The following is a 21978-nucleotide window of genomic DNA, read 5'->3' on the forward strand; positions in this document are numbered from 1 at the left end:
TGAGCTAACATCCGCTGCCAATCCTCTTTTTTTTTTTTTGCTTGAGGAAGATTAGCCCTGAGCTAACATCTGTGCTAGTCTTCCTCTACTTTGTATGTGGGTCGCCACCACAGCACAGCTGATGAGCGGAGTGGGTCTGTGCCCAGGATCTGAAGCTACAAACCCTGGGCCACCAAAGCGGAGTGCATGGAACTTTAACCACTCACCCATGGGGCCGGCCCTCTTGTTCTCTCTTTAATTCAACTTTATTGAGGTATAATTTATGTGCAACAAAATATACCCATCTTAAGCATATAATGCAACAAATCCTTAAGGATCCGTTGCCCCTTGCTACTTTAAGATAGTTTCATCACGTATTTTTGTATGCCTAAACAATGTTTTGAGCTTTATAAAAATACTATCATTCTATATGGACTCTTCTGAATTTTGCTGTATTCATTCAACATTATTTTCTTGAGCATTTGTAGATCCTCCCTTTTCACTGCTGTATAATACTCTGCTGTGTGAATATACCACAATTTATTTATCCATTCTCCTTTTAATGGATATCAGCTTTGTTTCTTTTTGCTGTCAAACAGTGTTATTGCACACTTTCTTGGACATCTCACCTGGTGCCCATGCTCAGGATTCTCCCGGGTAAGTACCTGGGGATGGAGAGCCCGAGTGCAGGAGACTCATTTCTTTAATCCCAAGCTATTCTCCAGAGGGCTGTAGTAATTTGCCTCCCCCACCAGTGGACGAGATGTCCTGCTGATCCCCATCCTCACCCACAGTCATCTTAACTGTTGTCAACTTGAGGGTGTAAAGTAGAATCTCAGTGTGGCCCTTTTTTTTTTCCTCTAGATGTTTACATAAGGAGGGGCTGGCTTTTAGTCAGATGGGTGGGATCAAAAGATAGAGCAGGAAAGGAACACAGAGAGAGACTGTAATTACGACTGCATGATGGGTAGGGACAGTGGGCAGGCGGGGATGAAAAGAGGCGGCATGTGACGGACAGGAGGGCGTGGGAACCGAGGCGGAGACGGTGCTGAAAGCGCAGAGGGCAGTGGGGGCACCTGAGCAGCTGGCGTGAGAGGCAGCTGACCTCCGCGTGCACTTAACGTCTTTCCCCGCTGACTGACGAGGTCCGGCATCTTTTCCTATCAGATTAATCACAGAGCTAGGGAAGCAAGAGAATCTCAAAGGAGAAGACCAACAGACTGTTTCTTCATGACTATTTCTTCAACGTTTCTATGCAATTGAAAGAAAGAAAAGAATACGGGCAATCTCAGACTGGGAAAAATCTTCACCAGAATCTGTGTTGTCCTAACAGCAGCTGATAGAAATGAACAAAGAAAAGGTAAGTCCCCACTCAGACATCCGGTACCAGCAGAGGACGAATCCCGAGAGAGGCGCTCTGGGGCAGCTCAGGGCCGAGGCAGGACGATTCTGCAGAGACTGCGGAGAGCACTGCACGTCTCCTGAACATCCCGTGAGACGCTTCAGGCAGCCCCCCAGGCTCCGCTGGTGTCAGGGGACACAACCCAGGCCTCCACAGCTGACCTCACAGGCCGGTTCAAGAGCTGTCGGATTTGCAAGACCCACATCTTACTTGTCGTTTCTTAAGTCAGTGAATGGAGATTTACCGACTCTGTGCCGGATGCTAGAGGTGAAGTGGCGACCAGGACAGACTTTGTTCCCGTCCTCATGGAGATGTCCACGTAAAGAGGGGGACAGATATTTAGATGCTGACATCACAGATGGGCAGGGTTAGGCTGGAGGAAACCCAGAGAGCTGTGGAAGCCCACAACAGACACCCGACCCCAGCCCCCCGGGGGGATCCCGGAGGGCTTCCCGGAGGAGGAGACATTCTAAAGGAGGCCTGAAAGATGTATGGAATTAGTTGTGAGGAGGAGGTTGGGAGAAAGAAGAGTGCTCCAAAAAGCATGTACAAGTGCGCAGAGGTGAGATGGAGTCTGGAATGTTCTAGACCAGCACGATCCAACAGAAACATAATGAGACCCACAAATGTGAGCCACAAACATAATTTTAAATTTTCTGGTAGCTACATTAAAAGAAAAAGAAACAAGTGAAATTAATTTTAATAATATATTTTATTTAATCCGATATATCCAAAATATTACATGTGATCAGATTAACATGTGATCAATACAAAAATTATTGAGATATTTTACATTCTGTTTTTTGGACTGAGTCTTTGAAACCTGGTGGGTATTTTACACTTAAAGTCATCTCGGCTCACATTAGCCGCACTGCAGGTGCCCAGCAGCCACGGGAGGTAGGTGGCTGCTGTCCTGAACACAGCAAGACCCTGGCTACTCAAAACATTGGCATCACTGGGGCGCTTGTCAGAGACGTGGAACTTCAGGCCCCTCCGACCCCTCCCGAGACCCAGTGACTCAAGAATCTGCATTTTAACAAGCCCCCAGGGGATCTATACACATGGCAGTTTGAAAACAACGGGTCCAGTCCTGCCCAAAACACTTCTGTCGCTTCCTATTGCCTTCATGATAAATGCCCAGCTATTGACTCTGGCAAACACTCATTCATTCATGCCTCACTGGGACTGAGCACCTGCTGATGTGGGGCCCTGTGCTGGGTGACGCAGGGGACACGGCGGGGATGAAGACAGACCTGATTCCTGCCCCATGGAGCTCCCGGGCAACTGATAGATAAGTACACAAATCTCTGTTTCGTTTTGACTCTCACACGTAACGTGCCTGAGGGGAAGCTACAGCGCGCAGTTGGTGGGACAGGAGGCCTGACCTGGTTTGGGTGGCGGGGGCATCCAGAAAAGAACCCAAATAAGGGAAGAGGCTACAACCATGGCAAGAAGCCACTGCAGATTAAATGTCCCGCTGCGGGTGACGGGGCTGCCAAGCGGCACCAGGCTGGCCACAGTCACGAAGAGGGATGGTTTTCAGGCTTCAGAGCGCCGGGGAGAAAGGCCTGGAGGATGGGGTTACAGGAAAGGGGCCAGGGAGAGCCAGCGGATGGTGTCCCACACGCACAGATCCCTCTGCTTCTGGAAACTGGGGGAGTGGGAACAGAGGCTCAGGGAGGACTCGGAGCAAGGAATTGTGGGTTACCTTTCCTTTAAAAGAAACTGTCTTAAAAAGATGTATCTAGATTCGCTTCAAAATAACTGAGCAGGGAAGAAAAATGTGCAGGACATGGACGGCACAGAAATGGCCCCCTCACAGTGACTGTAGCAGCTGGATGATGGGGACGTGGGCGTTCATTACACTTTTCTCTCTGCTTTTGTGTACGTTGGAAATTGTCCCTAAAAAAGCAGTTAAAAGTGTTTTTCTTTACAAATAATTGGGGATGTCAAAAAAGATTTTTAGCAGCTGGAGAGGAAAGTAATTGAAGCCCTTCTTCCAAAAAGAAGCGACTGCACCAGCAGCAACGTGAGCATCTCCTTTGAGAACGGAATCCAGGGGAAAGGTGCTTAAAGGCACAGACAGTGGAAGCAACCAGGACCCGGGTTCAAGCCTCAGTGCTGCCACTGTCTAGCGATGGAACCTGGGGGAAGGGCCTTCAGTTCTGAATGCCGCACGGACCACCTGGCACGACGACAGCAGCTCCGTCCTGAGGGCTGGGTGGGGACCACGGAATCAATGCACGTCAAGAGCTGACGAGGTGCCTGGCGCGAAGGTGGTGCTGTGTAAATGTTGCCATTTATTATTAAAGCATGTGCTGGTCAGATTTAAAACTGCAAAAGGTCTCGAAACGGATGCATTCACGGCTCCTTTCCACGGAATTCACCGTCCCGGTAGCCACTTGTATCAGAGTAGAAGCCAAGAATTCTCCCAACACCAATGTACCGGAGGAACCTTCCTTCACACGGATGAAGTCCTTCTATGTAATTTAGTTGTTCCTAACGCTTGTAAGATACCATTTAGATAAATCACATGAGTCATGTTTACAAAAACTGTGAAAATTAACGGTAGAAAATTCCCTCAGTTGGCGTGATTTAAAAGGAAGCTTACAGGCACCCCTTAAAGGTCACTGTGGCGTCGCGGTCACCGTGCCCAGAGAAACACATCTCTACTCTCTGCTTGCTGCTCTGGAATCTTGAAAGAGATAAGATGATTCCTGAAAGTCTTTTCCTCTTAAACTCAAAGATGATGTGACTGTTTCTTGTTTACTTAACTTCTTCCCCCACAACAGCTACTGGTGTCACATTACTGTGCGATGAAAACATGTTCCCTGCAAACATTTTTTAACAGTAAAGCTCCCCCCGTGCTTCCTACACTCAGAAATGCCCACTGCTGACATTTACTCGCCATCCCTACAGAGGATGATGTCTGGGACTGTCTCAAAACAATGTGAGCGGGGAGAAAGTGGGCGGGCGCGGACTGGGCAGGGCCGGCAGGGCTGAGGGTTGCTGGCGCAGGGTCCACGCGGAGGCCCGGGTGGTGCACGGGTCACGTTCAAGGAAACAAGAAGTTCAGTGTCTGAAGCTTAGGCAGTCAGGACACAGGCCGAGGTGATGGTCAGGGGCCAGTGGCACCGAGCCTTGGGTTAAGGAGTTAGGACCTTGTCCTGAGGACACTGGAGAAACACGGGAAAGCTCCAGGCAGGAGGACTTGATCAGATCTGCGTTCCACAAAAGTCCCTCTAAGGGCCAAGTGGAGGTGGGTTACAGAGAGACGGGAGGCCAGGGCCCGGGAGGAGGCCAGGCAGAGACAAGGTGGGAGAGGACAGGGTGGACCAAGGCAGGGCCATGAAAGGCGAGAAGGGGGCAGATGGGGGAGACAGCCAGGAGTCCTGGTGGACAAGCTAGGGAGACTGACGGGTGGAGCTGGTGGCCGGGGTGGGGAGCGAGGCATCAAAGACGGGCTCGGGGCTCTCTCGTGAGCCTGGGGTACGGAGGGGCCACTCCTGAGACAGGGGCCGAGAGGAGGAGCAGGTTTGCAATTTGGGACAAGGTGAGTGTTCGGGGCACAGGGATCATCCAGGGCTGAGGGCAGGAGGGGGCTTCGTGAGGCCTCAGGACCCCCAGGTCTGGGGCTCAGGGAGCAGGTCAGAACTGAGGGCAGAGAGTGGGCGCCATCAGCACAGAGACAGGAAAGAGACCATAAAAGAGTGTAAGATGGCCCAGGGGGGAGGACAGAAGAGCCCCCACATTTAAGGGATCCGTGAAAACAGGAACTTCCTGCAAAGAAGCAAGACAGAGGAGAAAGCTCAGGGGCCAGCATCATCACAGAAACGGAGGGGAGACTGTCCTTATAGAAGGCGGGAACGGCCAGCGCTGCTAGCGTCTGCCAAGGGGGCCCACAAGACAGACACGAAGAGTGACCACAGAGCCAGGCTTCTCACGGTCGGAGAAGGAAGTCACTAAGTAAGCCAGGGAGAGGCGAGGACCAACCCTCGGGCTGGTCAGAGCTATCAGTACAGACTCACGTTTCTCTTCATGCACAGATGTCTGTATCTATCCACATACAGAGTATAGACATGGGTATACTGGGTTTGTACACAGACATGTATTTCCCAGCTCTGTCAGCTGACGGGGACTAGAAACAGTGACAGCCCAGCAGCAATGACCACGCTCAGTGCCCAGACCTGGGTGTCTAAGTCCACCTCCAACAGAAGGAACCAGGGCCCCCTGGAGAAATGGCGATCCCAGGGCCGGAGCAGGGAAAACACAAGACAAGCCTGGAGCATCTCACAGCGCCAGGAGGTAAGGAGGTGCTCAAGGGAGGGAAAAAAAAAAAACACAGGAGGAAACCTGAAAGAGCCCCATGGCCCAAACTGGAACAATCTGACTGAAAAAATTAATTGCGATATTCTTGGGTTACACCCAAAGAATAAAAAAAACATCCGTGAGTCCAGACTGATATAAATTAACGACTGTACAAAGAAAATAAACAGGGTAGTGGGGACAAATCTTCCTACAGAAGAATCCCAAATAATAACTGCAGAAGAAATGAAGGAAATAGGAAATCGCCACTGGAACACCACAGTAGTAACTGCCGTGGACGAACGCTAAAACGAGCCGTGGAACTGAGGACAGCAGGGCCTTTGCACGGCTGCCACGTATCTTCCCGTGTTTATTAGTTACTGTGGTGGTCTTAACACATGCAGACAAATTCTTTGATATTTTTCCCTCCAGGAGCTGGAGCTTAATTCTCCTCCCTCCGAGTGTGGGCTGGATTTCGTGACAGAGTAAAGAGAGGGAAAAACAGCGATGCTCCAGCCGAGGAACCCGGCAGACGCCACCGGAATGAAGGGAGCCAGGTCAACACCAGCTGAGGGGTCCTCCTCCTCACACCTATGATCCCGATCTAACCGCGAGGAAAACGTCAGACAGATCAGACTGAGGGACATTCTAGAAAACACCTGACCGGTACTCCTCAAACTGTCACGGGCATGAGAAACAAGGAGAGACCGGGGAACTGTCACAGGTTGGAGGAGACCAAGGAGACGGGACGAATAAACGCAGCGTGGCATCCTGGATTGGATCCTGGAACAGAAGGAGGACGTTGGCGGAAAAACGGGTGGAAGATGGATAAAGTCTGGAATCCAATTAATAGACTACTAATTCATGCTAAATTCTTTGTTTTGACAAAGGTACTGTAATTATGTAGGATGTTAATAAGCTGGGTGTAGGGTATAAGGGAAGTCTCTGTTCCAAATTTGCAGCTTTTCTGTAAATCTAAAATTATTAAATAAAAACAGCTTTCTTAAGTGCCTACCAACCTGGCTGCACGCAGAGGCCTGCAGCGCCCGCCCCCTCCCACATCTGCCCCTTTAGCTCTCGCCTCACGTGTCCTCCACCCCAGGACGTCCTTCCTGTTACCTTGAATCGTGCCAGGCGCTCCCTCTGGGCCCCACAGCCTGTCTGGCGAGGGTCTCCGCTCGGGCTGTGCTCTGAGGGTGGCGTGGAGGCTGTCTCAGTCATCGCTGTGTCCCTCGAGAGCGAGGAGTAATGAGTGGCTCCCCGGCCGCTGTGGGGGGACCTGCGGCAGGCAGCGGCCGTACTGGCTCCCGTCACTTCCCCCGACTCGACGCTGCCCCTCTGAGCCCAGTGCCGCTGGAGCCCACCTTCCTGGGCTCCCCGCCCCCAGCCACCCAAGGCAGGGCGCATCTGAGGCTATGTAAATGGCCTGTCCCCCCTAGCCATGAAAACAGGGTCAAATCACCCCCCCGCCCCACGCCTGCCCCCACTCCGCCTGTCAGCAATGCTTTGTGACTGCGACTATTTGAGACGTCACTGCGGGAATCCTCCAGCTACAGCAGGTTGAGCACCCCGGCTGTGCGACTCCTGTCTGAGGAATTTCAAATGGGGACAGAGGGGCTGTGGGGCACAGCACTGGAGGGGCACCCAGAGTCGAGGCAGGAGTCCACCCGGGGCCAGGCCAGTTGCCTGCAAACAGAGGAAGCAGCAGAGAGGCGGAGAGCACAGAGCCCAGGGAAGGAGGAAAGCAGAGCCCCTGCCCCATGTCCCAACGCTGTCCCATTCTCACGAGGCCCTCGTCCAGCCGACCGTCCTCACCCACCATCAGGCTGCTGGGGACCTGCCCTCGCAGCATCTCCCGACGACTGCCCCTCTTGCCCCGCCCTGCTCCAGGCCACTGCCATCTCTCTCCTGGATCGCTCCAGCACCGCCTCGCGGGCCCCTGCTCCCACTCCCTGACCTCGTTTCCATCTACACTCCCCTCCTTAGTAACCTCATCCTGGGCCTTAACGCTACGAAGATGAAAGTGACTCCCAATCTGCATCTCCAGCCCAGACCTGGGCCCTGAATGCCAGCGTCGTAGGCCGCCCTGCGGGCCCAGCGAGGCCACTGGGAGGCTCACACCACAGCCCTAGTCTTCCGCGGCTCCTGGCCTCCTTCCTTCCCGGCGCAGGCTAAACGCCTAAGGGTTGCTGACTCCCCCTCCGCACCCCACGCCTATGCCCCCCAATCCTGCCCACTCTTCCTTCAAACTACATTCAGTCTCCGACCGTGTCTCCCCACCTCCACCGCGGCCACTGCGGCCAGGCCGCCACCGTCCCTCAGCTGCACTAGTGTGGCAGCCTCCACACTGGAGTCCCGCTCCAGCCTGGAGCCCACACAGCAGCCGGCGACGCGAGACCGCAGCACTGTGGAGTTCAGAAGGCTCCGACTGCCTGTCCTTTCACTGAGAAGCCACTGCAAGTCCTCTGGCGGCCCAGCCAGCCCTGCGTGCCTGGCCCTCGGCTCCACCCCTCCCAGCTGCTCACTCCGGCCCAGTTCACTCCTCCAACACACCAAGCTGACCTCAGGGCCTTTGAACTCGCTGTTTTTTTCTACTTGGAATGTCCTTCTTCCCAAAATATACACACAGCTGGCTTCCTCCCTTTGTGTCAGGTCCTCTTCCATCGACACTTTCTCAAAGATGTCTTATTTGACTCCTCCACCTAAAATGGTAGCTCTGTCCCTCTCCAGCCCTCCTCCCCTCAAGCTTATCATCAATATTTATTTTCTTATCACCCACCTTCCCCACTAGAACGTAAGCTCCATGAGGACAGGGCTTTTGAGGGGTTTGTTTACTGTTATAACAGCAGCACCTGAAACAGTGCTTGGCATGGAGTAAGTATTCAATATCTGACGAATCAACAAATAAATGAATAAAACCGTGGAATCAGTTAGGATGTTGGTTCCAAGTAATAGAAAGCCTGATTCAACTTAAATGATACAAAAAGACTAATGATACAAATTAATGGCTTAAATGATGCAAAAAGATTTATTGTATTCCCTAATGACAAAGTCCAGAAGTAATCTCACTTCAGGTAAGGCCTGATCCAGCACTTCACCAGTATCACCAAGGACATTTCTGTCTTTCCAGTAGGGCTTCCAAGAAAATGGCTTCATCCTTGTGGTGCTAAGATCGCTGTCCACACAACCTGGATGCATGCTTCATAGTAATTATCATCCCTGCCATATAGTAGGTATTTGCTCTCTGTCAGACCCTGCCTCCTGACAGTAACCCCGTGAGATGAATAGTACTATACTCTCCATTTCACAGTGAAGAAACTGAGCCTCAGAGAGGTGAAGTCACATATCTAAAATCATACCACTCGTAAGTGGGTTAATAATGCTTTTATTTGCCCTCCTACCACTTCTGTAACAATCACAGAAATTTTAATACAGAGGAAACGATGCTGATAACAGCAGCTACCACGTACTCAGCCCGACGACGTGCCAGGATATCTTGCTAATGAAGTTAACTTCATTAACTTCTCTGTGCCCTCGTTTCCTCATCAGAATAATGGCAGTAACAACATTACCACACAGGCTGACCATGAGGATTAAATGAGCCAACACATAAAATGGTAAGATCTCAAAAAACGTTAGCTTGTTTCAGTCAGCTATTGCTGGATAACAAATTATCCCAAAACACAGTGGCTTAAAACAGCAACCGTTTATTTGCTCTCGATTCTGTAACTTGGGCAAGGCGCAGAGGGTGAGGTGACTCGGGATGGCTTGTCTCTACGCCACATGTTTTCAGCTGGGAACCAGGCTGGAACATCCAGGACGGCATCACTCACGTCTGGCAGCTCAGCTGAAACAGCGGGACAGCTCTCCTTCCGTGTCTCTCTCAAGCCAGGTAGCTGGACGCCCTCACACAGCGGCCCAGGCCTCCTGGAGTGAGAGCAGAGCTGCCAGGCCTTTTGTGGCCCGGGCCCCCAGCCTGCACAGCATCACTTCCACCACCTTCTACTGGTCCAAACAAATGACAGGGCAGCCCAGGTGAAAGGGGAGGGGACTCCACCTCCTGACGGCAGAAACAGCAAAGAGCGTGCGGCCTTCTTTAGTACCAGCTGTGTCAGTCTCATGCTAACAGCCTCGTCACGGGTCTCTACGTCAGTCCTTCAGCCCCTAAAGTTAACTCCATACGCAACAGCCAGAGGACCTTTCAGCACACGTAACTGAAAACGCCTCCTTCCACTGCCTAGAATTCCCTACAACCTCCACTCCCCAGGCGTAAGGACCCAAACTCCTTCAGCATCTGCGTGGTGCAGCCCTTGGCTCCCCCTCGGCCTCTAGGTGCCCCCCCGACCCTACATCCTGTTACCTCTTAATGGAGCTAAGGCCTATTCCTTCATCGCCTCAAACCTCACTTCCGGGGGCCACGTCAGACTTCCTGTCCAGCGTGTTCCTAGCGCCCTCCCCCTTTCTTCGTAATTTCATGTGTGTGTGATGAGCGCGTGATCTGAACCCCAGCCCGAGACCGAGAGCTCTCTGGGGACAGGGAAACCGTTTTGTTCTCTGCTGTGCTCCCAACGCTGAGCACAGAGCAGAGGCGAGATGAAATATTTGTTGAAGGTCTGAGACCTCAAAAAACTGGAAGGCAGCCCCTTAAAGTTCTGTGGAAAGAAGATCAACAGAGTCCCCAGGATGCCAGGTCAGGGGCTGTGCTCTGAAATCATCCATCCATCCATCCATTCATTCAACAAATAGTTACTGAGCCTGTGTGTGCCAAGAGCTCTCCTAGGTGTTGGATACAAAGCATGAAGTAGTCAACAGCCCCTGCCCTCATGAAGCCTGTGGTCTGCTGGACGAGAGGAGAGACAGACAATAAGTAAGACAGATAAATCAACTATATAGTGTGTTAAGTAATGATACGATAAGTGCTAAGAAAGAAGTTAACGGGAAGTTAACAGATGAATGTTAGTCGTACCATTACAGAAGGTGGTCAAGGAAGATCTCAAGGAGAAGGTGACATCTGAGAAAAGATCTAGAGAAGGTGAAGGGGAGCCTTGACTATTTGGGAGAAGAGTGCTCCAGGTAAAGAGAACAGCAAGCGCAAAGGCCCTGAGGCCAGAGTGGCTGGAGCAGAGTGAACAAGGAGAGAGGAGTAGATGATGTCAGAGAGGTAACGGGAACGGATCACGCAGGGCCTTGAGGCCATGGAGAAGACTCTTGCATTCTCTCTCTGTGACATGGGGCCACATGAGTGTCCTGAACAGGGCAGAGATGTGACCTGATGCAGGTGTTCACAGCATCCCTCTGACTGCATGTGACAAACTGACTGTGAGGAACAAGGGGACCACCGAGGAGGCTGCCATGATGGTCTAGGCAGGAGATGAGGATGGACAGGACAGGGTGACAGGAATGAGCTGGGAGGAAATGGACAGGTTCTGAATATACTTTGAAGGTATTTGCTGATAGACCACACACAGTCATAAGACAAAGGAGAGTCAAGGACAACTCCAAAGCTTTTGGTCTAAGCAATGACAAGGATAGAAGCGGCATTTACTGAGAAGAACGTGGGAGAAACAGGTTTCGGGGAAAAGACCAAGAGCTCAATTTGGCCAAAATAACTCTCAAGATCTCTCTGGACATCCAAGCGGAGATGCAATGTAGGCTGTCAGTGAGCAGGTCTGGGGAGAGGCTCTGGTCTGGAAAGAGAAATTGGGGATAAACGCTTCCATGCTTATCCCACATTTTTTACAGGACCTACACGATTTGGCTCCTGCTGATGTCTTGAGGCTCATCTTGCACCCTGCTAAGTCAGTGGATCACATACACACACACACACACACACACACACAACTCTTGAGCCCTGCACCTCCTAGCTATGTGATCTTGGGCAAGTTACTTAACTTTCTCTGCTCTCAGTATCCTCATCTGCAAAACGGCGATCATAATGGTACCTGCCTCCTAGGACAGTTCATTAAAAAAAATTTTTTTATTAAGCATCTACAGTATGCCAGGCACTGTTCTAGGTGCCGGAAATATTCTTTTCCCGCCTCTCTCCGCCGCGTCCTTCCACACAGCCTGTCAGCTCGGCCTCTTGCCGAGGAGCCTGCCGCAGCCGCCACCCCGGGCTCCCGACCTAGTGTCTCTCCCCTCAATCCACTCCCAGATGGCAGCAAACTGGGCCAGGCTCCTTCCCTTTAGAAACCCTCCCGTGGCTCTTCACTGCCATCAGGACAAAGTCCAAGCCCTCTAAATGGCCAACAAAATCTTCCACGATCTCATTCATACAGAACTTTCAATAAGATCTCCACCGACACCAGATCACCTGCAGCTCCCATCCGCACCGCAGGCTGCTCCGCATCGCACCCCCGCCACCCCCGGACACCCTTCCGTCTTCGGCCTCTGCTCACAGCTCCCCTCCTCCGGGAGCTTCCCCACCGCGCGCGGTGCGGGGTCCCTCCGCGTCCCACGACGCGTCCGTTACCTCACACACGCAGGGAGGCAGCGGGGCCCTTGCCTGTCCCTCCTGTCGACCGGGCTTCCCGCGAGCCGGGCCAGAGCGGCTACCGATGCCTCTCGGAGCAGGGCCGTTTCCGGCCTCAGCGCCTACACTCCGCTCGGTACCCACGAACGCCGCCGGCCTGCTCTCCCGGCACGGCCCGGAGACCCCGCCCTCCGCATGCCACGAGAACGCGACACCCGAGCTGGCCAGAACCACCCAATCACGGCCTTCTCCTCCTCTACAGCCCGCCTCCTGCATCCGGGCCCCGGGCGGCTTCTGACCACTGATAGGCTGCCTGAGGGCCCGCCCCTAACACGTGGGCGCGAAGAATTCTGGTCTTTGTAGTCCCCAAACGAAGGGCCAGAAAGCCACTGCTAGGCGTAACTCCGTTTCCCAAGAAGCGACGCACCCCGATGCTAGGAGATCGTGCCCTTTGAATCAGGCAGCTCTGGATTGGCCGGTTGGGAGACAGAAGTTTCCGAATTGCCATTGAAACAGGCCCACTTACCTGCAACCTTGGGAATATCTTTTTGCCTACGAGTCTCGTGCTTCGCAATGGTTCCAAAGGTGAGACCAGACGTGTGGGGTGTAAGGTCTGTGCCCATGGCCTGCCTGCCGTTCCCCAGATGGCACCACTGAGGCCTGCTATGTGCATTGAGCACCTTCTGGATGTCTGCCTGGCATAAGGGACACTCCTGTGCAGACTCTGTGGAAGCCCTGGCTTATTAGGGTAGAACCTGATGTTTCCCAGAGACAGGCCAGAGCTGGGCCTTTACCGTTTCGGGGTCTCAGTTGACCCTGGAAAAAGCAAATGTGGGCTAGGGTCCTCTCCAGGATCTCTGTCCAGGACTCCACAGACCCCAGACCTGCCGCAGCCCCGTTTCTGCACCAACAGCCATCACTTCCTCAGGGACGCGTCCCACACGACCAAGCTCTTCCAGCACCCCTTCCCAAATACCGTTCCCTGCCGTGCCTCTGAGGGCCAGGTGAGGGGGGCCGAGGGCCTGCAAACGCTCAGGCGGGCATGTGAGAAAGCTCTTTACTGGGGGGTACAGCAAGGAGGAGCAAGGCCATCTCCCCCTACCTGCCCCCACCCCCTCCTAGGGCCCTTGGGTGAGGGGGGTCTCCCCTCACTGGACCACCACTGTCTTTGGTACAATAAATAGAAAACAAGGGGGGAAGGGGGCTAAGGGTCCAGTCCTTAGTGGGGAGGGTGCGCCTAAACCCCTCTCCTTGACCCCCTGCCCCAGGCCCCAATCAGTGCAGGCCTCACCCACCCCAGCTGGGTAGCAGCAATTCCAGTCAAGGGGAGAGATGAGGATGGGAGCCCAGGGCCCCCAGATGGGGGGGTATGGCTTCAGGAGGGGCCCCAGGGAGGGGGCAGGGTCATGAGCTGGCTGCCGTGCTCTGGGGTACACCACGGAGGCCCAAACGAGGCCCCAGAGTGGCAGGGTCATCAGGGGGTGGGAGGGGTGGACGACCTCCTGTCATCCGAGTCCGGAGGGCTGAGGCAGCCGGGTGCTGAGGGGCAGGCGCTGGGTGAGGCGGGGAGCAGTCCGGAGGGCCGCCCACCAGGCTCACATCCATCAGCTCTGGGGGTGGTGGTGAGGTTGGTGATGGGGGACGGCCAAGGCATCGGGGTTGGGGGGGTAACTGGGCCCCGGCCCCGGGCAGTGAGGAGGCGGAGGCAGGGGCCTGATGCGTCTTGTGGGGCACGTCACCTCCTGCCCAGGGGCGCAGCGGCTGGGAGGCTGGGACCTAAAGGAACAGAGGAACAAGGAGTGGGTGATGGAGACCCCGGTCCTGAAGCCCTAGACACCCTGCCACCCACCTTCACAGTCCCCAAGGCCCCAGTACCTGGGGGCTGTTCATCTCACAGTCAGTGATGGGGGGCCCAGGGCCCCCACAGTATCGGTTACTGTAGCGGTAGGTCCGGTTGTCACTGGAGGAGCCACTGGAGCCTCCTGGAAGTGCCAGAGGAGGAGAGAAGAGGCCGTAGGTGAGGAGAGGCCTCTGGGTTTTTGGGTGGCTGAGTCTGGTATGGCCCAGGCCCAGGTTTGGGCTTTGGGATGAGTGCTCATTTGAAGGTTTGTGCTCAATTTTGAGATCAGGGGTCAGAGTTCGGTTTTGGGTGTCAGAGTCAGAACCAGTTTTAGAGGCCTGAGCCCAAGCCCGTCGGAGCTCTCCTGCCTCACTCATTTTGGAGTTCAGATCATACGGTTTCAAAGCAAGTCCCCCAGGTCAAGGCCAACTAGAGCTGCCCCCCCGCCCTGTTCTGCCCCACCTGGCACTGGGCACCCACCAGAGCTGGAGATGGAGCTGGCGGTGCTGGAGGAGGGGCAGGTGTCGAGGGGCGCGGGCGAGGTGGAGGCACTGCTGCCTGCCGGGCCCGTGTTGGTGGCCTCATCAGCCGTGCGGCGGAAGAAGCCGTGCTGCAGAGCCCCCAGCGGGCTGATGCGGGCAGCGGGCTCATACTCCAGCATGCGCAGCACCAGGTCCTGGAAGCGGAGGTAGTCGGCGGGGCTGTGGCCCGGCTCCCCCGCCCGCCGGCCCCCGGGCCCGCCCGTCTGCACGCCCAGCACCTCCTGCAGCCGCCGTGTCCCGGGGCCCTGGTAATCCTGGCAGGGAGGGGGTGGGAGGGGGGGCAAGAGAGTGGCCGTCAGTGGGCGGGAGGGGCAGGGAGACACACACGGGGAAACAGAGGCACAAGAGAGAAAGTGGAAAGAGAAAAGCTAAGAAGAGCTGTGGGGTGGGTAGGAGAGAGGGGGTGGGCTGGGGAGGAAGGAAAGGACAGACAAGGGGGAGAGGAAGGAAGGGAAAGACACAAGGGAGAGGAAGCAGGGGGAGAGGGAGGCCCAAGTGCGAGAGAGTGAGGGGCCACCGGGGTGGGAGGAGCAGCGTGGGGCAGGGGCCGCACCTTCCTGAGTTCCTTTGTCCTTCGTAGGGTCCAGCCACCCCCAGGTAGCCGTTCAAAGTACTTGCGAGCCTTGGGCGCCTGGTCCAGCATGGGGGCTGGTGGGATGCCCAGCACCTCCACAATCCGGCTCATCTGGTCCACCTGCGAGCGGGCGGGCAGGCTCAGCAGGCTGCCAGGCGTCCACCGCCTCGGCGCACCCCCACCCCCCCGAGAGCACACCTCATTGGAGCCACTGAAGAGGGGCTCTCCGGTGTGCATCTCCACTAGGATGCAGCCCAGGGACCACATGTCGATGGCCAGGTCATAGGGTGTGCCCAGGAGCACCTCAGGCGACCGGTAGAAGCGGCTCTGGATGTACTGGTAGATCTGGGGGAGGAGGGCAGGAGTCAGAGGTCCTGGTCTCCCCTACTGCTGCCACGGACACCCCCAGGCTAGGACGAGCCTCCTGCCTCCACAACCTCGGATGGGGCTCCAAACCCTGAGAACAGCGCCAGCTTTTCAGGAGCCACCACCACCATCTTAGTTATCGGTCTCAGGAGTCTGCTGGCCTCGTCTGACCCTGATCTCCAGCCCCAGGCTTGACCCTGGGCGCCTCTTGGTCACCAGCAGCTGGCAGTCTGCAGGCCCAGGCCCTTCTCGCCCTCCCAATCCAGACCCTCTTCAAGCCACTACCAGCGTTATCCAATGCCAGCTGACATGAAGCTGCGGCGTTCCCCGCCCATCCCCAGCTTTAAGAGAACGGGGTGGACAAAACTGAGCCAAGTGCCACCCAAGGCTCAAAGCCAGCCCAGCTTCCCCCTGCCCACAGCTGGCAGCCTCAGCTGCACCCTTCTCTTTCCTCTGGGCAGGATTCCTTGCGGCCCTCTCCTTCCCCCGCCTCACCCACCGGCCCCACCCTCGCCACCCGCGACACCCCATCCCAAGCACCATCCCTCAGGCATCAGCCACTCGAGGCTGCACCCGACAGTCTCATCGCAGCCTAGCCCACCCCTGGGCCCCGCCGCCCCGCCGCTAGCCCCGCCCCGCGCAGGGCCGCACCCGCTGGCCGAGCTGGCAGGAGCTGCCGAAGTCCACGATCTTGATGGCGCTCCGCTTGGGGTTGCAGAGCAGGATGTTCTCGGGCTTGAGGTCGCAGTGGATGATGCTGAGCTCGGGCGTGGCCAGGAAGAGCAGCGCCGTGCAGAGCTGCTGCGCCAGCTTCCGCGTCAGGTTCAGCGACACGCCGCGGAAGTGCGTGTTGCGTAGGAGGTCGTACAGGTTGTAGGAGAGCAGCTCGAACACCAGGCACAGGTGGTTCCGGAACATGAAGTGCCGCTTCAGGTGCACTGCGGGGAGGGGACGGAAAGGGCCCGAGGAGAGGAAACCGGGGCTCAGAGAGGGCCAGTGGTGGCGCGGGGTACACAGTAATAAGGGGAGAGGCTGGAAGCGGCCTGTGTGTCTGCCTGTCAGCACTGGCCAAATTGTGGTGGGCTAGTCAGGATGTTTTTATGTGGTCTGTAACTTGAATCAAACCAAGAAAAAGTTGGTTTTTTGATTTTTTTGCTGAGGAAAATTCGCCCTGAGCTAACGTCTCTGCCAATCCTCTGCTATTTTGTATGTGGGCTGCCACCACAGTATGGCTGTGCGAGTGGTGTAGGTCTGCTCCCGGGAACCAAACCTGGGCTGCTGGAGTGGAGCATGCCGAACTTAACCACTATGCCACCAGGCCAGCCCCCTGACTGATTTTCTTGATTAAGAAAAGTTAATTCTTTTCAAGTCTCCGTCAAACTTTCTGATTGAACCAGAAAGTTTCCATTTGGTGCTGCAGGCTCTTTCACACCATTCTACACTTCCTCATTTAATTTGATCACATGGTGTTAGTCTCGGTTCTGTTTATTTTTGTGGTGAAAGAGACGTTTTCCGTTTATGGTAAGGATGTATATTCGAAGAAATGCACTCTTTAAATCCACTTGCTTTTTCTACGAGGAATAAGCGGAGGAGAGAGGAAGACGACGGCCCAGGTGTCAAGAGGAAAGGCTCTGGGGCCCACTGCTGGCTCAGACTATGCTCCACCGAGTACAAACTCTGCCACCTTAGGCAAGGACGGCACCTGAATGCCCCCCTTTCTTAGTTTCCAAGCTGTGGACAGTGATGCCCCTCCCTCCGCGGGGCCGTGGCGAGGCTTCAACTAATGGAGGTGTGTGAAGTGCTTACAATGAGCCTGACCCTTCGTGAGCACCCGCTAAACTCGGACCAGCAGCAACATGTGCGTAGAGCAAAAATCACGGAAAAGGCAGGAGACGCACTGATGTCAGGGGACACCAGCCCCTCCCGGATGGGGGGGTGCCCCATCCCTGAGCGGGTCCGCTGCCGCGGGCCTCACCTATGTAGTACTTCATCTCCGTGTCGTGCCGGTTCATCAGCTCCAGCAGCCGCAGCTCGATCTGGGCCTGGTTCAGGAAGGCCTTTTTGTTCTTGATGATCTTGATGGCCACCAGCTCCTGGGTCTGGTGATCATAGGCTTTCACCACCTGCCAGAGCGGGGCACGTCAGAAAGTGGGGGGAGGAGGAGGAGCGGGACAGAGCCAGGCACCAGTCTTCTCCCCCCAGCCAAGGTGACCCCCCAGTATCACTAACAGTAATTCAAAACTGAGTGCCCACCAACAGCCAGGCACTAGTGTAAGCAGTGGACGTGAGATAATAGCATCTAATGTGAGAGTCCTGTTATTTGCACTGTTCTACAGAGAAGGAAACTGAGGCACAGGGAAACCTAGTGACTAGGCTAGGGTGAGTGGCCGAGCACAGAACCGGAAGCTGCTGAAGCCCTGGCTGTGTGGGTCGATGTCAGTGGGTGCCCGTGGCCCCAGTCCCTGGCTCAGGGTGGGGGAGGGCGTCCCGCACCTGGCCGAAGGAGCCTTTGCCAATGAGTGAGTCAATCTCGTAGCGCTCCAGCCAGCGCTCGCCACTGCGCACGATGTAGTCGTGGTTGTCGTCGTCATAGCCGTGGTTCAGGACCTTCTTCTCCTTCTTGGTGCTCGAGTCCTGAGGCGGTGCCTGCTGGGCCCGCCGCTTCTTCTTTGCGTAGTATACCTGCCCAGCCGGCCGGCCGGGAGATGGGGTCTGGTGAGTGGCCTGTCCCAGCAGCCAGGTCCCCTCAGCACCCAGCCCGGGTCCCCCACCGCCTGCCCACCTCATTGATGTGCTTGTAGGTCTTGATGAGGTCCACGGAGAGCTTGCGCAGCGGGGCCGAGGTCGCGTCCCGGAAGGCCAGGGGCAGCCTCCGCGGCAGCAGCCGCACATCAGGCAATACCTGGGGGCGGGGTGTGGGTGGGCACTGAGGACGGCCTTTGCCTCTCACCTCAAGGGGGAGAACTCTGGGCGGCTGGCTCATCATTATCGCGCTCACATTTACGTGGTCACTGTCTCACAACCCAACTAGAACGTACACTCCCCAGTGGCAGAGATTGATCTTGTTCTTGCAGGAGCTCCAGCGCCTGGAGCAGGGCCTGGCACACAGTGGGTCCATGGGAGATCTGCTGAGCGACTGAAGGAGTGCGCTGTTTAACCCTGACCTTTCCTCCTTCACCACACCTTCACTCCTTTCAGAACCTCAGTGGGAGAGATCAGAGAGGAAACCTGGGCTCTGCCCCTCCCGATCCTTTGGCTTGAGACTGTCCATTTGGGGTATCCCATCTTGAGGACCCCCCATCTTGGGGGCCTTCCCAACCCTTGCGCTCACCTCCTCTGTGCATCTTTGCGAGTGTTTGCACCCAAGTCTTGGATCTGGATCCAGCAGCCTGGACCTCCCGCTCCCTCCCGCTTCAGGCTGTGCATTTCAGAGCCTTAGGGATCTCCCCCCTTGAGGATCTTTACCCTGTACCCTTGGCTCTGCTGGCTCTGAGGCCCCTCAGGCTCAGCCTTCCTCCCTCTCATGCCCTCCAGATCTTCCACTCTGGACTTGTTTTGCTTAGTGCACATTTATTGAGTGTCTACTATGTGCCAGGCACTGTCCTCAGCATTGCACAGGCATTTCGGTAACTCATTTCCTCCTCACAACCCTGGGAGGCAGGTATCCTTGGCCCCATTTTAGAGAACAGCAAACTGAAGCGCGGAGAACCACAGCAGTTTAGCACCAGGTCAGGATTTGAACCCAGGCTCTCCAAACCCTGCCTCTGCCAGCCACTCCTCTGTTACCTCCCACCCCCATAGGGCCCCGCATGTCCCCAGAAGATGTCCTGGGCAACCACATTATCTTCGGGCCCCAAGACCCGTCTATCCCCTGTCTCCCCCTGCCCCAGGCAGGTGAGAAGCCAGCCAACCGCGTACCTGCGTGTGCTCCTGGGGCCCCGGGAAGCCAGAGAAGGGACCATGGCCTGGTGGGACGGCCATGGTGGGCTCAGAGGGCCGCAAGGGAGCGAGGCCTGGAGCGGGAGCCCGGCCGGGGGGCGCCTTCTCGCATCCTGCACCTCGGCTGCCACCGCCGCTGAGACCTGAGAGCAGGCGGGAGGCGGGGGCACAACAGAGAAGAAGGGGATGCGTGGGACAGTGCCAGGCGGGAAAGAGGTGGACAGTAGAGAGAAGGCAGGGTACAGAGGGAGGATAAAAAGGGTGCAATGGAGCAACAGGTGGCAAAGAAGAGAGGGGACAGAGAGAAGCGGCGGGGGGTGGGGGTGGGGAAGGGGAGGAGGGACACAGCGGAATACCTCAACAAATGATTACCAGATAAATGAAGTAGGTGGCACCAAGAGGGGAACATGTGAAGGGAACGATGGGGAGCCAGGCAGGGGTGTGGGTCATGGCAGGAAAGGACAGAACGACACCAAGAATTGGGGGAAGGAAGAGGAGAAAAAGATAGAAACCACACATGGTATAGGGAGAAGGGCTCACTCTTTTCTTCCCATGTCTACTCCTGGCCCTTCCCAGGGCCCCTCACACTAAATGCTGCCCTCCCGCAGTCCCCCCTGAACCCCAGAATCACATCTCTTGTCACAGTAAGGTCCCTCCACTTCAAGATCTACCCTTCCCAGTATGTGCCCCAAACCCGAGAACTCTAGGATCCCCCCAGACCACATGAGAGTCCTCTGGGCCCCCTCCAAACCACATCAGGGTCCTTGAGGACCTCCTGACCAGACCAAGGTTATCTGAGAACCTCTCATATATCAGAGTGCCACCGCCACGGCACTCTCATCCACCAGAGCACACTACTCCCAGGGAACTCTCCCCATATCACGCCAAGACCTCTTCAGTATCTCACTTCCTCCCATATCGGGGACCACCCCTTCAGGTAGAGTCCCCATACCGTATTCCAGTTCCCCCAGCCACATCAGGGACCTTCCTCATATTACTCCAAGGTCCCCCTCCCACTCAAGGCCCACTCTTCCAGATGGGCGCAAAGGGGAGGCGTCTCTTCCCATGGTTTAGAGCAATCGGCCTTCTCTCCCCTACACTGGACTCTCCTCCCCTCCCCACCATCCAATATGCCTACCGGAGCCCTTTCTCCAGTCACTTCTCTCTACACCAGGGTCAATCCACAACTGTGCCCATTCCTAGAAGGCGTCCCTAGCCAAATTCCCAAAATATCACAGAGTTCTCCCCTCCAGAGTATCGGCCACACGAAAATCCTCTCCCCATGGGCCTTCTCCCATGGCAACCCTCTTCTGTGCCAAGCCTTCCCACTCCACGACCCTTCCTCTCTCTTGGAGCTCCCCCCCAAAACCACTTCTTCCTCGGGGCCCTCCCACACCAGGACCGTCTCTCCCAGCCGCCACCCCCTACCCGGGTCAGGGCTGGCGCGGGGCCCACGGGGGGCTGGGGCGCGGTGGGGCCCCCAGTGGGGTGGGCGAGCGGCCAGCATGGCGGCGGTGGCGGCGGTGCGGAGACGGCCGCCTGTCCCGGCCCGGCCGGCCCGGCAAGCCCCGCGGCGGGGAGGGCAAGCGGGACAGGCGGCCCGGTGGGTGACAACAGCAGCCGCCGCCGCCGGGGGCGGGGAGAGGAGGGGACGAGGGTCAGCCCGGGGCACGCGGGGGAAGGGGAAAGCAGGTGGACGGGGGAGGGGCGGCTTAACCCTCGCCCCGCCGGCCCCGCCCCGCGCAGCCACCCGCCCCCGGGGACCCCGGCGTCCCGCCCCCCACCCTAGAGGCCCGCCCCAGCCCGCGGAGCCCCGGCGGGCGGGGTCCGACTGAGTTTGGCAGTCCGCACCTGCCATGGCAACAACCGTGCCATTGGCCGCTGCTGCCAAGAGCTCAGCCAATCACAGCTCAGGACAGCTGTTGCTAGGCGACGACGAAGCGGCCAGCGGAGCCGAGCCCAAACAAAGGGCGGGAGCGGGGCCCCGCTCCCCCCCTCCCGGCCTCCCTCCTAGGACTGCTCCCTCGGGCTCGGCCCCTTCCAGGAATCCGACTATGAATAGCCAGGCACGGCCTGCACTTGCCCGCCGCCCCCCTCCTCTCCTCCCTCGGCCTCGTGCTAAGTCTCGCGGCGACGCGGGCAGGGCGGGTCCCGTACTGCCCCTGTCCCCGCGAGCGCGTGCCGCCCCGCCCGCAGCCGCGTCGTTACCTGAGGGCGCGGGCAAGGGGACTCAAACTGCTCGGGGAGCCCGAGCTCAGACCTGCCCACGGGCTGAAGGTATCCGGCGGACGCGGCGAGCCAGGGCCCCGATTACCCAGTAATGCAACCAGCAAAATGGCGACCACAACAAACCGGCCCCCCCGCCCCGGGCTCCGCCCCCGCTCCCCCCGATCTGTCCCTCTCACGTGACCCAGGGCAACACTCCGCGCCTGCGCACAGCGGAGCTTACCGGTGGACATGCGCAGCGAGCTACCAACCCCGCCCAAGCGCCGAAATCCGGGTTGCGGCTGCGCAAGTGTCAGCTAAGAAAGGAGCATGCGCCGTGTGACCGGAGGAACA

General features: G+C 56.6%; 1 protein-coding gene and 2 long non-coding RNA genes across 9 annotated transcripts; 1 reads left to right on the plus strand and 2 right to left on the minus strand.

Moving 5' to 3' along the window:
* The first annotated feature begins 1006 nt into the window (after nucleotides 1-1006).
* On the plus strand, nucleotides 1007-6704 carry LOC139073493 (uncharacterized). The gene is made up of 2 exons (XR_011522290.1): nucleotides 1007-5686; nucleotides 6119-6704. It is a non-coding gene; the product is annotated as an uncharacterized lncRNA (long non-coding RNA).
* A 2673-nt stretch (nucleotides 6705-9377) lies between these two features.
* LOC139073492 (uncharacterized) lies at nucleotides 9378-12344 on the minus strand. Its single transcript, XR_011522289.1, has 2 exons — nucleotides 12159-12344; nucleotides 9378-9746 (listed from the first exon to the last, which is right to left on the minus strand). It is a non-coding gene; the product is annotated as an uncharacterized lncRNA (long non-coding RNA).
* An 857-nt stretch (nucleotides 12345-13201) lies between these two features.
* On the minus strand, nucleotides 13202-21850 carry DYRK1B (dual specificity tyrosine phosphorylation regulated kinase 1B). 7 transcript variants are annotated; one of them, XM_070557743.1, is made up of 12 exons: nucleotides 21628-21820; nucleotides 19399-19562; nucleotides 18263-18382; nucleotides 17974-18162; nucleotides 17456-17603; nucleotides 16132-16418; nucleotides 15313-15459; nucleotides 15094-15234; nucleotides 14759-14794; nucleotides 14479-14674; nucleotides 14034-14140; nucleotides 13202-13934 (listed from the first exon to the last, which is right to left on the minus strand). In XM_070557743.1, the coding sequence occupies exons 2-12, from the start codon at nucleotides 19459-19461 to the stop codon at nucleotides 13563-13565; spliced, it is 1806 nt and encodes a 601-aa protein (XP_070413844.1). In that variant the 5' UTR covers nucleotides 19462-19562; nucleotides 21628-21820; the 3' UTR covers nucleotides 13202-13562. The 7 variants fall into 7 exon arrangements, with proteins under 7 accessions (XP_070413844.1, XP_070413840.1, XP_070413845.1 ...); XM_070557739.1 differs by lacking the exon at nucleotides 21628-21820 and adding an exon at nucleotides 20848-21128; XM_070557744.1 differs by lacking the exon at nucleotides 14759-14794 and having other exon boundaries at nucleotides 21628-21850.
* Between the last annotated feature and the right edge of the window lie 128 nt (nucleotides 21851-21978).

The sequence above is a fragment of the Equus przewalskii genome, chromosome 9 (genome assembly GCF_037783145.1).
Source record: "Equus przewalskii isolate Varuska chromosome 9, EquPr2, whole genome shotgun sequence".
In the NCBI taxonomy this organism is placed as follows: domain Eukaryota; kingdom Metazoa; phylum Chordata; class Mammalia; order Perissodactyla; family Equidae; genus Equus; species Equus przewalskii.